Here is a 15,287-nt window from a genome sequence, read left to right as displayed (position 1 = left end):
TGTATTTAAGGAAAAAGTCTGCTCAAAACATTAAAACAAAAAAAAAAGAAAAAATCACTGCCTCCTGGAGTCTCAACCTTTTATCAAGTCATGGTGAATTCTGCCTTGTTTCTTGCTGTCCAGATACACCATATCAACATGATCTGAAAGACTATGATTTCCTCCTGCCTGATATGCATATGTCCAGTCAACACTATCCCCAAACACATTCCAGTAATATAATCCTTCCCAAGATCTAAGGAAAAAAACTTCTGGTAAATCCATGCCATTTAATTTGTAATCACAGAAATAAAATAATCTGTTAACTAAATTAATCCTACAGCACTCAAATACACTAGATGTCAATACGTGTTATCTTCCACTTTCCCCAGAGGGAGCTTCCTAGTGGAGTGGCATCAGGGCAGCAATATTAGAGTCATTCTTCTCTTGGTCCAATAAATAAAAACCTTTCTCTGCTTTGGATGCTTTCCTGTATGACATTCCCTGTAATAACCCTTTTACGTAATGGGCTTGAGGTAGCTCTTCAGGGAATCCGTCTCTCAGTCGTGACTGTCACCTGACAGTCACCTATTCTTCTCCCCCTTTTAATGCAATGAAAGTATTCATGCAGTTTATCTTCAGACTCAGGGAGATGTCAGTTCATCAGTTTATTCCTGGTTCTCATATGGCAGGTTTCTTTCACGAAGTAAAAAAAAAGTAGGGCTTTTGTTTTCAATTGGTATGAAAGAGACAAGGAAAGGGAGTGGAAGGGAGAGAGAAGAAGGAAAGGTTGACAGCTTGTATTGAAGTCACCTGTCTGAGAAAGATTCTCATTCAGTCTACAAAACCAGGGTAGGTGTTATTTGAATCACATTTCGACTTTTTAGGAATTACGTTATTCATTTAGTTTATTTGAAATGCTTTTCAATAGCTTTACAAACAGATTACATTAAAGATAAAAGTTGTTAAGCCACGTTATTCCCCTAGTTCTCATTTTAATGACCGGGTAATCTTAAGGTTTATTTTCCCCTGAATTGCTTAGTTTGTTAATTATTTATCTTGCATTAACACTGAAAATAACTTTTGCTTTGTAGACAATGACTCGGGACTTTAATTATTCACTCAAAGTGGAATTCTTGCATGACATCACTGCAGTCATTTTAATCCCACCATGGAAAACAAAGTTTACAATAGTCTGACAAACCACTTGAAAGTAAAGGAAACTGCCAAGTGGAAGTGTACCAAATCCCTCCAATTCTAGTGACTCTGAAAGGAACAGCCTTCCTACACCTTTACTCCAATTTTGAGAGGGAAATTAATCATTCAGTACTTCTAAAGATTCAGTTTTTTAAATCCACACACACATACTAGGACACTTTATATAATTTTCAGTTTTACTTAAACTTTTTTTCCATCTGTTCCTTTTTGATTCTTTCTATAATCGAAGTAGACAGTATTTAAAATGCTCAGTGGGAAAGCAAAGAAGCTATAAGCTTTGTTACAGAACCATTTTCTAAACCAGCCTTGCTATGCTATAGTAATCTACACTTGTTTAAGCACTGTAGCAAACAATTAATCTCAAATTCACATTTCAAATCCTTTCACTGGAAAGCTCAGTCCAGCTAATATAACATTACAAGGAAGGCAATGAGGGAGGGAAAAGGAAGAGATGATGACATGTCACAGCCTTGACAATAAGCTGAGGCTTTGGCCTCAGGGCCAAAGAACTGCTATCTTCAATTTTAACAAATCCATGTTCTTTTCCATGAAGCAAATCCCATACAGAAAAGCAGATATCCTTTTCTTCTGGCTGAGAGAGAAGAACAAATGTTGGTTTATGCTAACTTCTGCTCTAAGATTGCATTATCAACACAGAACTCCAACAACATAATTTACTGCCCTATAGTAGTCTTTAAGATGAGAGAACAGCTACATGTAAAAGTAGTAGATATTTCAGCTTTTACAGCTTCAAGGGCTAAAAAGTTAGGAATCAAGTTCACAGAAATCCCTAAAACATTGGCCAAGAGTAATAAGAAAATTTTGAGCTTGTCTTCTTGTGTTTAAACACTTAAATATTCAAAATTGTCTAACCTATCTCATATAGCTCAATAATGTCACATATTTCAAAATGGCCACAAACCAAAACTTGCTAACACAATGTTCCTGACCTAGTAAATCTGGGTTAGAGTGTTCAGTCTTTCCATTCTTCACCAGACTTACCATCAAAACATGTAATTATTTAATTCAGGAATAATCTTAAAACACAGAAACATATGCTAGACAATTACTTCAGGAACACATTGTCCTGTTCAATATCTTCTTTGATGATCTGGATGAGGGGATTGAGTGCACCCTCAGTAAGTTTGCAGATGACACCACGCTGGGTGGAAGTGTTGATCTCCTGGAGGGCAGGAAGGCCCTACAGAGGGACCTGGACCGGCTGGATCATTGGGCCAGAGCCAACGGTATGAGATTCAACATGGCTAAGTGCCGGGTCCTGCACTTGGGTCACAACAACCCCATGCAACACTACAGGCTGGGGGAGGAGTGGCTGGAGAGCTGCCTGGAGGAAACAGACCTGGGGGTGTTGGTCAACAGCTGCCTGAACATGAGCCAGCAGTGTGCCCAGGCAGCCAAGAAGGCCAATGGCATCCTGGCTTGTATCAGGAATAGCGTGGCCAGCAGGAGCAGGGCAGTGATAGCGCCCCCATACTTGGCACTGGTGAGTTTTGGGCCCCTCACTGCAAGAAGGACATTGAGGTGCTGGAGCGTGTCCAGAGAAGGGCAACAATGTTGGTGAAGGGTCTAGAGAACAAGCCTTATGAGGAGTGGCTGAGGGAGCTGGGGTTGTTTAGTCTGGAGAAGAGGAGGCTGAGGGGAGACCTTGTTGCTCTCTACAACTACCTGAAAGGAGGTTGTAGTGAGGCGAGGCTCAAGCGATAGGACGAGAGGAAATGGCCTCAAGCTGCACCAGGGGAAGTTTAGGTTGGATATTAGGAAAAACTTCTTCACTGAAAGGGTTGTCAGGCATTGGAACACGCTGCCCAGGGAGGTGGTTGAGTGTCTATCCCTGGAGGTATGTAAAAGAAGGGTAGACATGGTGCTTGAGGATATGGTTTAGTGGTGGACTTGGCAGAGATAGGTTAGCAGTTGGACTCGATGATCTTAAGGGTCTTTTCCAACCTTAAGGATTCTATGATTCTATATGCCGAGAAATCTCTGAGGTAATCATCCAGTTTCTGTTGGACCTGCAAGTACTTCTGTTCGACCACCTTTGGACTAAATACAGACAAATGAAGCTCAATTCACTCTAAATACATATTTTTTAACTCCTGAAACACAGCTGCTTATATATTCAACTTCCAACCAGTAACTTAACTGCTACTGTTAAGTAACTACTACTAAAGCCCTAAATCAAATGCAAGCTGGACAGCATTCTTGGCTGTTTCACAGTATTTCAAAAGTATTTCCCAGTACAACTGTTAGCACCTGAATAACGATGATAAACAGAAAAAAAACCTGCCATTCACATTCAATAGCTCTGAGAACAGAGTATACAAGAATTTTAGTTTAGAGGCTTTATGTTCTTTTCTTGCTAATAGTAATGATTAGAGGCAAAGTGAGCATGTGGTATGCTTTTACTTTTGTATAAGGGACTGCTCTGAACAGGCCTTCCTAACGTTTCATCAGCTCCTTCTCAGTCTTGGGGAATCTTTCACTTAGATCTTAAGGAGATAAGTGCAGGCATACACAGAGGTAAAAAAAGCCAGACTTGGGAGGATTAATTTAAAAAAGGAGAGGAGTGGGGAGAAACAAACTATCAAATAAGGAATCTGTATGTGGCTACTAAGCCTAATATACTGAGCTTCTTGGATTTTAAGCAGTACAAAGTCTACTCTACAGAAGTTTGTCATTTGGCAAAGCTAAGATGATGTATCTTCCAGAATAATGGAGAATGTACTGAGGTTACCAGCCAAAGATCTGGTCCTGTGGAACAGAATTGACTCTTTACTCTACACTTTAGGGGATGGAAAAATGGTTTTCTTTGTAACTGCTTCTTTCTTCATCTTTCTGCAGAAGAGATAAGATTACAGAGGAGGCTGTTGCCTGTTTCATGATCCAAGCCAGCAACAGGTAACTCATGCAGAGCCGAGTTGCAAACTGAAGATAATAAGGGTGAGCTAGCAGAAGCAAGTCTTCCCTGAGAGTGCTATACGTAGAAGTACTTAGTTATGAATGCTCTTGTCTATATTGCCTATGTGGGTAACTTTGTTCTATTTTTAAGGGAGTATTTTCCAAGTGGCTGCATTAAGAATCTCCCTTCTTTTCTATATTCATAGCAAGGGAATGCAGGGCAAGACTGTAGGCTACTTTAGCAGATATCTCTGCTTACAAGACTCTGCCTCCACATATTCCCCACAAGAGGGAGAAATTTGCAAAATCTTCAAAGCCTACATCCTGCTGGTCACTGGTATTCAAACAGCAAATCAGTCAGCCTAAAATTCAACTCTTTCTTCTTTCTGACTAGTTTATGCTAATGGAAGCCAAGCACTTGGGTCTTGGGGGCGGGGAGGGGGAAAAGGTAATTCCCAATCGATTGTATTAACAAGGCTAAGGAATCATATTAGATTTGAAACAGTAGTACTACATGGTACATTGGTGTTTTTCATATGAATTATGAACATGGCTATCAGTATCAGTAGAAGTATGGTAATATTTCAGTCTCTTCCAGCAAAAGGATCAACCAGTGCATAAAAGAAGCAGTAATACAAGTATAAAAAGAATTATTCGAACGTATTCCAAAACTCATTATTTGCAATCAACCTGGCAGTTTTATAAAGGCCAGCAGGAGCTGTTGATACATGTATTTGGAGGATTCCTACCAGTTTTTTACATGTATTATCAATTAACACAGTGGGATCTTCTTCTAGATGGAGCTTCTCACTTTTACCAAATATATCCTACTTGTGAATATGAATCTAGACAACAAACAATTGTCCAACAACAAAAATTAAAGCAGCTTGTCCTCAGAACATTCTCAGTCATCGGTGGTCTTTATTAGTCCTACTACACAGTTTTGTTCAGTTCATCTACTGAACATATTAAACTCAATTGTATGAGCTATTACTCAGAAACTCTGAAACTTAAGGTGGGATAAAGATGCTCCAACTGCAACAGTTCTGTGCCTTTTCTTCCCTCACATGCAAACAGTGACAGTTCTTTACGACACAAGGAGCCTACTACTACATCACACTTACTAAAGCACTTTAAATAAGCTCATTAAAAATGTTTTAGTCTAATCCCAGGAAGTTCAAAGCCAGAACTGCTAACCCATTTTAACTGAAATCCAGTACTTTTTACATCTTCCTTTAACACAATTCACTTATTAAAAAACGCAGGGTGGTATCAGTCAGAGTATTTAATTGGTGTGGTAAAGTATCAAAGTTATTTTTTAAAAAAATGAAAGACAACTAAAACACAAGCTGGTTTTCTGTTTAAGAGTTACTGAACGACTTTTATGTGTGGACTCCAAAGAGAAAAGCAGAAGCCAGTTCTGCAGGACATAAAAAGAAATCCTAATAGAGTATGTGTATGTAACCATAACCTACAGAGAAGGCTGGAATCAATTTGGGGGAATGGGAAATAACATACACATACTCATGAATATTGTTCATGGAAGACATCCAAGAGGCCCCTACCAGCAACTCATCTAAAAGAGGCTATTTCATTTGTCCTTCACTAAAATTAATTATAGTCTCACGCAGTCTTAATGCACTCATAAGAAATTAATGATGCGTTCAGAAGTTATCTGGGAACAGAAGTGAAACTACACCACTGACCCAGAGGTGAAACTTTCAAAGGATAGAAATGGCAACAGTTATATAGCCTGAAAGCATAAAGTTAAGACTAATCCAATAAAGTGTTCTGAAAATAAGAATAATAGTTTTGAAAATATTCCTGAAATACATGAGACATTGTAAGGCTGAAAGTTAGTGATATTACTCAGAGCAAGATAAAAGAAACATGAAGACATAATTTTTTAACTTTGACACAGGAAAAGATTATTTTAGTCTGAAAACCTGAAAAATGGAAAGTCTATTTAAAGCAGAATTGTATCAGTATTGATGACAGAATATGGAAGATTACAACAGATGGAGAAATTAGAGCTATAAGTTTAACGCACTTTTTCTGAATATCTGTGGATGCAACAGAGGAAAACTGGATTAATGGAAGGCCAAAAAATGTCAGTTTATTGACATGTTCATTTTAACAGAGTGTTTATATACTAAGAATCCTTGGAACGAAAAGTAAGTACATAACGATAATTCAAAACACACAAAAGCTTTTGAATTAAGATGTTTAATAAAGAACTGGATATTATATTTTAGCACATAAATATTTAGTGCTCCTGGAATAAAACTTACTAATGTTTTAGAAGAAGATAATATATATAGCAGTAATATAAATAAAGGTAAACTTTTTCTACCTGTATGCATAAATAGCTAAACCTTGCAGCAATATCAAAGTCTGATGCAGTACTTATTGGAAATCAAGTATGCTCAAGTCTGTTTTCCTTTATAATCTCTTGCCAATTTAATTTCTGGAACAGCACCTCTGCATAAGCAAACAACTTTCAATGCATTACATTCATAGCCACAGGAGAAAAACAAAAGGAACTAAACAGGATACATGTATTCCCTTATTCAACAGACAGTATCTCATTCTTCCATTACAACAGACAATAAAATGGATGGTTAACAGAAATTACGAGCATTGTGTTTTACATGGCTGCGAACTCTGTCAATGACAACAGTTCTATGACTATCAGCTTGGGCTGCAACCTCTGTGTTAGACTGCAGCCTGCACTTACACACAAACACAGAATATTAGAATTCTTCAGTAAACAGAACCCACAGGTTGTAAGAATCATTATATATCTTTATATATCTTAAAGGTTATAAACAAATTATAAGGTGAATGGAAGAAATGAGTTTGTATTTATTACTTTAAAATTGAATTTCTAGTATCAAAAAACTGAGCAAAAAATAAGCCTATATACATACCGTGTCAGCTCTAAAAGATGAACCAAACTGATAAACTTCTATTTAAAAAAAGGCGAGAGATACTGTATCTGAATTAGTTATTTAGAAATAAAACCTTGCAAACAAAGCTAGGGCTATACTTGGTGAATTATGGAATTCTTGCAAAAAACATGCTACGATAATGCCACACAGATCTGACTGTTTTATGTGAAACCTTTCATATACTCAAAACTTTCCTTCATTCCACAGCTCACCATAATCACATTGCTCATGGTCCATACCTTATTCACAGTGAAATTCTAAATTCAAACTCATGTGTAGATTTAGCATTAGCAGAGAGTAGCAATATGTTCTTCCCTAACATGCTGCAGTAATCAGTGTTTTACCATAGCTTTAATTCCAAGAGAAAAATTAATGATCAAGAAGCTGCATTGAACCACAGGTACATGAGAGCCACGAGATGGAGCATGGTACTGCCATGAGAAACTACATATGCATCTCACAAAAAAAAGTTATGGTATGAATTAGTTATTTACATAAAAAAAAGCCAAAGTAAAAGTGACAGCCCTCATTTTCATCTCCTACATTCTCTTCTTCCAAAAGCTCTATTTGAGTTAGCATTTTTGTACTAATACTACAATCCACTTGGCATCATCCATGAGGCGAACAGGATGCTGAGCATCCAAATCTACTATTCTCTTAGTATCTGCCAGATATTCTGCTATTTGCAAGATATGCAGCTTCTATCTTACCCTAAGGAGGGAAAATTCCTAAGCCATTTATAAATATCTACCTTTGATCCAGCTAAGAACACATCCCAAAGTAAATAAATAAAAACTTTGACTGCAAATGCCCTTCAGGTAAATGCTCCCATACAATAAACATATCTTCCCCATCCAAAACCAATATCTCCAGCAGGAAATCTCATAAGGAGAGAAACAGAGTAACTACTTTTAGGACGTTGCTGATGAAACTGGTATACCTGAAGACGCTTGCAATAGCAGCCACTAGGATCAACAATCAAGGCAATTCATTCTAGCACTGTGCCTCACAGATGTACCTTCTGTGACACATCTGTGTGTTATGGTTATTTGTGAAAAGGACAGCTTATTAAAATTCACGTATACCTCACAGAACTTCTGTAACAATGCAGGTGGCAAAAAGTCCTGAAGCTTTAACTGAACAGGAGGCCCAGTCCAATTACTTTGAATGAAGAGCTGCAAACTGCCCACACCAAGTAGAAACATCAGCCTCTGCCTGCAATATAGATAAGAAAAAGCAATTAACAACATACTATATTTTTAATTAAGGCTATGAGATCTGATTAATTCTTGTACTAATTCAAAACCCTCAGCCTTAAAAAAAAAAAATCACTCATTATAAAAATACAATGTATATAGTATTCAAGGATGCATATGGGGCTAAAGGCTTTCAGGCTTGGAAATATGTTTGTTTGTAATAGTTTTAGTTAATGACAAACATTTTGGAAGCAGAGTTAGTTCATATGTTTTAAAATTTAAGGCTATATCTATCAGAGATCAGAAAGGAATTACCATAGGATACATATTATCCCATGTTTGCCTATTGCACAGTTGTCATATTTTCTTATGATACATCCAACCCTCAGCATTTTCAGAGAAAAGATATTGCATTAGCACGTGTTCCAAAACCGCATGTTTATTTTTGTTTTGACATAGCTGTTTATTTTCACTCCCCCTGATAATAAAACAATTAAATGAACATCAAAAACGTTCAAAACTATCACCTCCAAGTTGGTTCAGATACTTTGGCAGCAAATGTTATCTCAGTCAATCATGCTTTTTAATTGAAATCATAATATTTTATTTAAAAATGGAATTATGAGACTTTGTTTTATTCCTGAACCTAAGCACAGTAAAATTTTCTTATTTACAAGACTAAACTTGTTAATGTTTTATGATTTACATACACATTGTAATGATCTAACATAATTTTGATATTATTTCACCTACAGTTACAAATAATCTATGTGGTCTGCAAAAGGCAGGGCACAACCCTTCAGAATTTAATGGTTGATTTAACAGGTATAGACTTTTAGGAGAGTTACAGAAAATTGTTTTGGTAAGTTTGGTGTTCATTTGTATGTTGAATAAGGCAAAAGTAGTAAACACATAGTCAATAAAACCAAATGTTAGTGCTTATTTCCTTGTTCCTTTAGGTTTTCAAATCAAACACAACAGACCTCCAAGCTTTTTGTTGTGTCCTGCTCACTATATCCTTCCAGTCTTTAGAATCAAACTGCATGTCAGGGAACAAATGCACCTCCTTCGCATGCAGCTCAAGAAAAAAAAATCAAAAGGCATTCCCCTCTACATGGTTTACACACATACTATTGCTTCATCCTCTACAATTTGCTGACTTAAAATACAGCTAGGAAGCTACGCTTTCTGTAGAGGATAACCATTGAAGTGAGTAGCAATAGCAGAAAAAAAAGTAAAAATATTTCATATTCAATAAGTGTATTGTAAGGAATGCTTAGAGACTTCATTTTTAAGCTATAAAGGTTAAAAGTGCCATAGTGAAAAAAAATTCTGGGGTAGGGGAAGGAGGGAAGCAGTTAAAGTGACAGAAAAAGTTGCAGCAAATTTTAAAATACTGTTAAATATTTTCCTTACAGAGCCATAGATCTTAAAGTGGAAAGTTACAGGCTGTGTCCAAATTATAATCTAGATCCAAGTTTTGAGCTGTTTTGCCCTCAAGCTGATCAGTTTTAGCTTCAGAAAAAGTACTCCTTAAAGAATTCTTTTAACACTGTTATAGAAGCATTTAATGGTAACCATTAAATACAGAGTACTTTGTATTGTTTATATATTGTGTTAAAAGAATAAGATTAACATTATCCAACTTGCTGTTTCGAATTCGAATCAACTCCCATTGAGTTTTTGAATCACCAGAATTACAACCTACAGTTTAGGGAAAAAAAACATGCATCTGAACTAAGCCTGTCTACCAAGAGTCACAAGAAAACCAGTGTCTTACTGAATTATCTGAGCTAGAACTTAGAGGTTTGCTGCACTTCCTTTGAATCACTCAGCAGAGAAGAAAGTGACATTTCTACCATAAAAAAATAGACAAAAACCATTGCTACCATAGGCAATGGAAGGTCAGAGTGCACAAGTTGCATTAATACCTTCCATAGGCAGTCACAGGGCCTGCAGGTAGGAAAAATAACTATGTAACACACTTTAACCTAGAAAGTTATTGGAGACAAACATGGTACAGATTTAAGTGCTGTAAGCAGTGCCTACCTAGAATAGGAAACGACCTGTCATTCAGAACAAGTTTTCCCATCAAGAGAAAGTCACAGCTTACTTCCTTCAGCACTAATATAATTCAAAGCTTCTTATATTACTACTAATGGAGCTTGAAAACTCACTTAACTGCTACAAACAAAAAAAAAAAAATGTGTCTAGCAGACGCTGATACATTTTGAAGACTATGTGCTCTCATTTTGAAGAAAACTCCAGTCTGTAATTTTGGGCAGAAAACCCCTCGGTCTGCTTCTGAGAGGCTAAATACTGCAGAACGGCCTCCGTATCTTCTGGCAAGGGGGCTACTAATGCTGCCTAGAGTTGCAGAGGGAAGAAGAAAAATCTCAAAAGACCAAAGAGCTGGCGTATGAGCACCTGAGGGACAAGTTGCTTTGCTGTCTGCAGTAGGACAGCAGCCAATAAAAGCTCACAGGGGGAGCAGGAGAAGAGGACACATCACCGTAACAGTATATGTATAAAGTACTACTGAGAGCACGATATAGATCATGATTATCTTTAAGAAGCTAACAGTTCATAAAGGCAGCAACACATACTTCAAGCAACAATTAAGATCATGATTGGGCCTGTTTCAAGCCCTGACCAATCCTTCTTTCCCTGCGCATTATTCAGAATAAACTATTGCAAGATTACAGAATCTAGCAATATCAAAAAGTTTCTCTAGACTACATCACCATCTAATCTCCAGCTAGTATTTAATAGCAACAGCATAAACTAAGAAACAAAAAACAAAAGCAAAAAACAAACAAAAGAGACACCTGGGGATGAAAATGCACAGGAGCAACCTCTGAACGTTCCAACTTGGAAAACAGGAGTGCATTGTATTCTGTGCCACACTGGAAGATATGCTTTTGACACACTATGATCAATAAAAAATCTCAGCTCAATATTTTAGAGGTGCAAACTATTTGTTTCTCTCTGGTATTTTAGCAAAAACTCTTGGCTTTATGTCTGCATAGCACAACACAGGCATTTGTACTCAGCCACACTTATTGGCAATACATTACAGTCCTCCTTTCTTTTTACCTTTATCTTCTCTTACCTTTTGCTCTTCTTTTGGCAAAACTTTTTCCTAACCTCACCTTTTAAAATAAATGAACATCTATACACATACACACACACATATATATATAGTTTTCTGCTTCTATCCCTAGTGTGATAGATTTCAGCCTGCTCATTATTTACGAAGCAAACTGTAAACACTAAAGTCAGACTCATTAACAGCAAGAATTAGCATATACAGTACAATTAGGGAGAATCTATCAGAGAAAGTCATGTGAAGAAAATAACTGATTGATGAATAGCATCAGTAATACCTTACTCATTTTACATTAAGAAGAGCAGAACAACCTTACCATGAACCAGACTTAGAAATGCAGGCATTGCTTGGACAGTAACTTTACATGGTACTTCAAGTAGTCACATAAATGTAACGCAACGTTTGAGAGAGCAAACTGTTAATAAATTGTTTGATGATATATGGCAACATGAATTTATATTTGTTGGCTTCTCTATACCAGCAGTTTCAGAGGTAATCTCTGTAAATAAAGCTAGTATTTTCAACAAACCCTCATGTCACAATACTGCCCAGTGAAAGAAACAACAATAGTGAATAGATGCTCCAGGGGAGTAAGGGATCAACCAGATAAATTGGTTTTGTGTTTTTCTGTAAGAATAATAATTTTGGAGGCCCTATGTCATATATTATAAAATTTTAAAATGCCGTTTGTAAAAAAAAAATAATAAAAAAAAAATCAAACATGGGCTCTATTTATCTTCCATGTAATAAATAATAATTTCCACCTTTCCATGTTATCAACCTCTGCAGAACAGTCCAGGTATGCTAGGATCTGTTTCTCCAAGTAACTGTCAATGTTCTCCTCTGTCACAGATGATGCACTGAAGACACTCTGGATGGCTGAATTTGAAAATATTGCCTCGTATTTCCCATCAAAAATGAACTGCAACAATGATCCACTTTCTGGGGGGAAAAAAAAGAAAGAAAAAAAAAAAAGAAATAAGAAATCAGCATCAGCTTTGAAACAACTTCATCTTACAAAAGCTATTCAAACCAGAACATATACCACTCCCCTTTCAAGGAATGAATCTTCATTTACATTGCAGGAAAAGTGCAGTTGCATTGAAAATAAAGAACAGCAGTAGCAGATATCACTATATTCAAAATAAATTTTACAGAGCTTGTATTAAAGTTGCAGCAAAATACAAACTGCCAGATAAATGTAAAAAACAAACCTGCACTGAAATTTCAGGGGAAATACGTGACTGGCCTTTCAAGTATGCCACTACAGTTATTGAAGACAACTTCAGTGATTATAGGATGGTATTCTTCCTCCAGAACATTTTACATGAGTGTGTTACAGTAAAATCTTATAGATAAGGCAATAATTTCACTGACTAGAGAACCCTTTCAGGGGAAACATGACAAAAATGCCTCAATTCTTGCAAGAGTTCGGGGAATAAATTCTCATGTAAAACCGCAGAAACTACTCAGTCCTTCCTTTAAATGCTTAATATATTCACAAAGAATAGGCAATATGATTTTATCTTCATAATCTATTATAAGTTTACTATCTCAATGACAAGTCTGCATATGGAGTCAGATTCTTAGGAGTAACTACTAAGGTGGATTTGGATCCATGAATGTTTCTCCACTGAACCCTTTCAAGACAAACTGAAGTAATGAAGTGCTATACATTTAATTCCTAAGAAATTTCAAACCCACCAAGTTCTTGACCCAGGCTACCACTTTGTTCACAGAAGGAATCTTCCCTTTTTTCTTCAGATATGCTACAGTGCAATCAATCCAGCCACTGTTAGAACAACTTCGCCATGGTAAAACCTTCTATTCTTGAGAAGAAAAAAAAAAAATCAGTATCTGTCTAAAATGCCACTGTGGCTACAACTCATGTAGATATACTAACTGGTTTTAAACTAGCTGATGCAGATGCTAATAATGGTGCAGCTAGGGAAATGCACAGGTCTGCATAGGAGAGGTGCCTTAATATTATTCTGTGATTCCAGTTGGGATTGCAGCTGCCGTGCACTCAGCATCACCAGAGCTACACTAATATTAGTACCTGAAATAGCCAATTTAATGCTAGCACAGATATAGATCCACACAAGCAGCTATGCAAGGAAGCAAACCAAATACCAACTCCAAGCTCATCCAGCTAAAAGAAGTATTCTAAATCTCAGACATACGGGAAGACCAAGTACAGAACCAACTTCAACAGCAGTGATGGATGACTTGGTAGGAATGGGTGATAGACACACATTCATTCTAATATCTCTGGATCAGGCTGTTGACCACAATTTACTTTTGTTCTTTACAACGATCAACCCAATGATATAAGAGATCATTTGTACCAGATCATTTAAAAAACACTTTAAGGTGTACCTGAAAGGGCACATGCAAAAGAATTGTAATGGTTCTGCAGCCCTGCGACATCATACTCTCACAGAGAGCAGAAATAACAAGAAACTTTCTCCAGCCTATGTTTTGGGGAGACTTTCTTTCATCTTCTTTATATTGGATAATAGTTGTCCAGGGAGGCAATGCCATGTCCAGGGAGTTTGAAGAATAACTATTGGCTGTGATGACACTAATGAAGAGTACTGAGGTTTTCTCTTTCTAGTAACCCTGTAATAGCACTGTAAGCACATGATATGTACTTTTGATTCTGTGTCAGCTTCTTATGAGACAAGATACAAATTCAAGGTCACAGCCTCTAAATTAAGTTTCAGGATCATCAACAGGAAGTGCCCACATAAGTGACAACTAAGAATCACCACAAAACCCACCATTTTCTATCTCTACTGCAAGATACCTTTCATCAACAACAGTCTTCTCCACATCTTATATCAGCACACTAAAAGAAAAAAACCAAAACTAAAAAAACAACAAAAAACCCAAACAAAAACAACAAAACACACCACAGAGAGCATACACGAATCTCAGTGAAAATATAAGACAGATCTGGCAAGTGTCAGTCACATCACCTAACTAACATCACTGGACAGTACAATGATTAAGGTTAAATAATAAGTACCATAAGGAAACAGAGCTGAGTAGCTCCATACAGTTCTTTTCCAAAATTCAGTGATTGGATAAGGATACATGAGTCTTTCATTATGCTACAAGCCCTATATGCTTTAAATAGCACAGCACACGACTTGAGCACAACTGCATTTCTAGCCTAAAATATTGAAGTGCCTCTTCATGAGAAATGTTGCATTTTTAAAAGCTGCTGCGTTCCCCGGCAGGAAAGCTGGGTCGGTAACATCCTGATCAAGTCCCCTTAAGCAACCCTCAAGCAACTATGACTAAATAACTACTAAAATATAGAAGAGAGTTGATGCCACGCTTTTTCTCCTCATGTTGTCCTGCGTGAGCGAGTTTCCCATCACCGCCAGACTCGGTCAGACCGGCAGCGTGGCGGCCGCTCCTCCAGCCTGAGGAGCCCCACGGTCGTCCGTCTCCCGTCCCGCCCCCCCCCCCCCCCCCCCCACGCCGGCAGGAGCCCCCCAGAGCCCGGCGTGAGACTGAAAGGGCGGGAAGGAGCGGGGTGGGATAGACGGGACACGACCGCCCTGGGAGCGGGCCGGGCGCGGGGCGGAGGGAGCTCCGGATACCCTCAACGGCCGAGCACCTTCCCCACCCTCGCCCCGCGCCGGGCCGGGACCTCCCCTCACCTGCCGCCGCGACTTCGCCCTGCTTCCACTCCAGAGACTCCGCCGCGCTGAGGAAGCCCCTCAGCAGGGAGCACTCCAGGGCCAGCATGGTGCCGCCGCCCCGCTCCCGGGGTTGCCGGCGTCCCGCGTCCCCTGCACTGACAGACAGGCACTGCCGGCGGCCCCTCAACCCATGTGCAGGAACCGGCCGCAGGGAGCCGCCATGACACTGTTGCCGGGGGCGCCGGAAGGAGGCGGTGCCGCG

At 38.3% G+C, this 15,287-nt stretch overlaps 1 protein-coding gene across 2 annotated transcripts in view; it reads right to left on the bottom strand.

Moving 5' to 3' along the window:
* The window catches only part of TTC27 (tetratricopeptide repeat domain 27), a 125,522-nt gene extending 110,239 nt beyond the window's left edge, over positions 1 to 15,283 (bottom strand). The window contains exons 1-3 of one of the 2 annotated variants that reach the window (XM_064445902.1): positions 15,044 to 15,283; positions 12,134 to 12,311; positions 8,150 to 8,279 (exon numbers count right to left, since the gene is read on the bottom strand). In XM_064445902.1, coding sequence (XP_064301972.1) covers positions 8,150 to 8,279; positions 12,134 to 12,311; positions 15,044 to 15,131 — 396 coding nt within the window. In that variant the 5' untranslated portion in view covers positions 15,132 to 15,283. Of the gene's footprint in view, positions 1 to 8,149; positions 8,280 to 12,133; positions 12,312 to 13,073; positions 13,199 to 15,043 lie in introns of those variants that run through there. The other variant, XM_064445903.1, reaches the window with a different exon arrangement.
* Positions 15,284 to 15,287: the final 4 nt, after the last annotated feature.

This window comes from Phalacrocorax carbo, chromosome 3, assembly GCF_963921805.1.
Source record: "Phalacrocorax carbo chromosome 3, bPhaCar2.1, whole genome shotgun sequence".
NCBI classification, from domain to species: Eukaryota; Metazoa; Chordata; class Aves; order Suliformes; family Phalacrocoracidae; genus Phalacrocorax; species Phalacrocorax carbo.
This window is presented reverse-complemented; position numbering and strand designations above follow the sequence as displayed.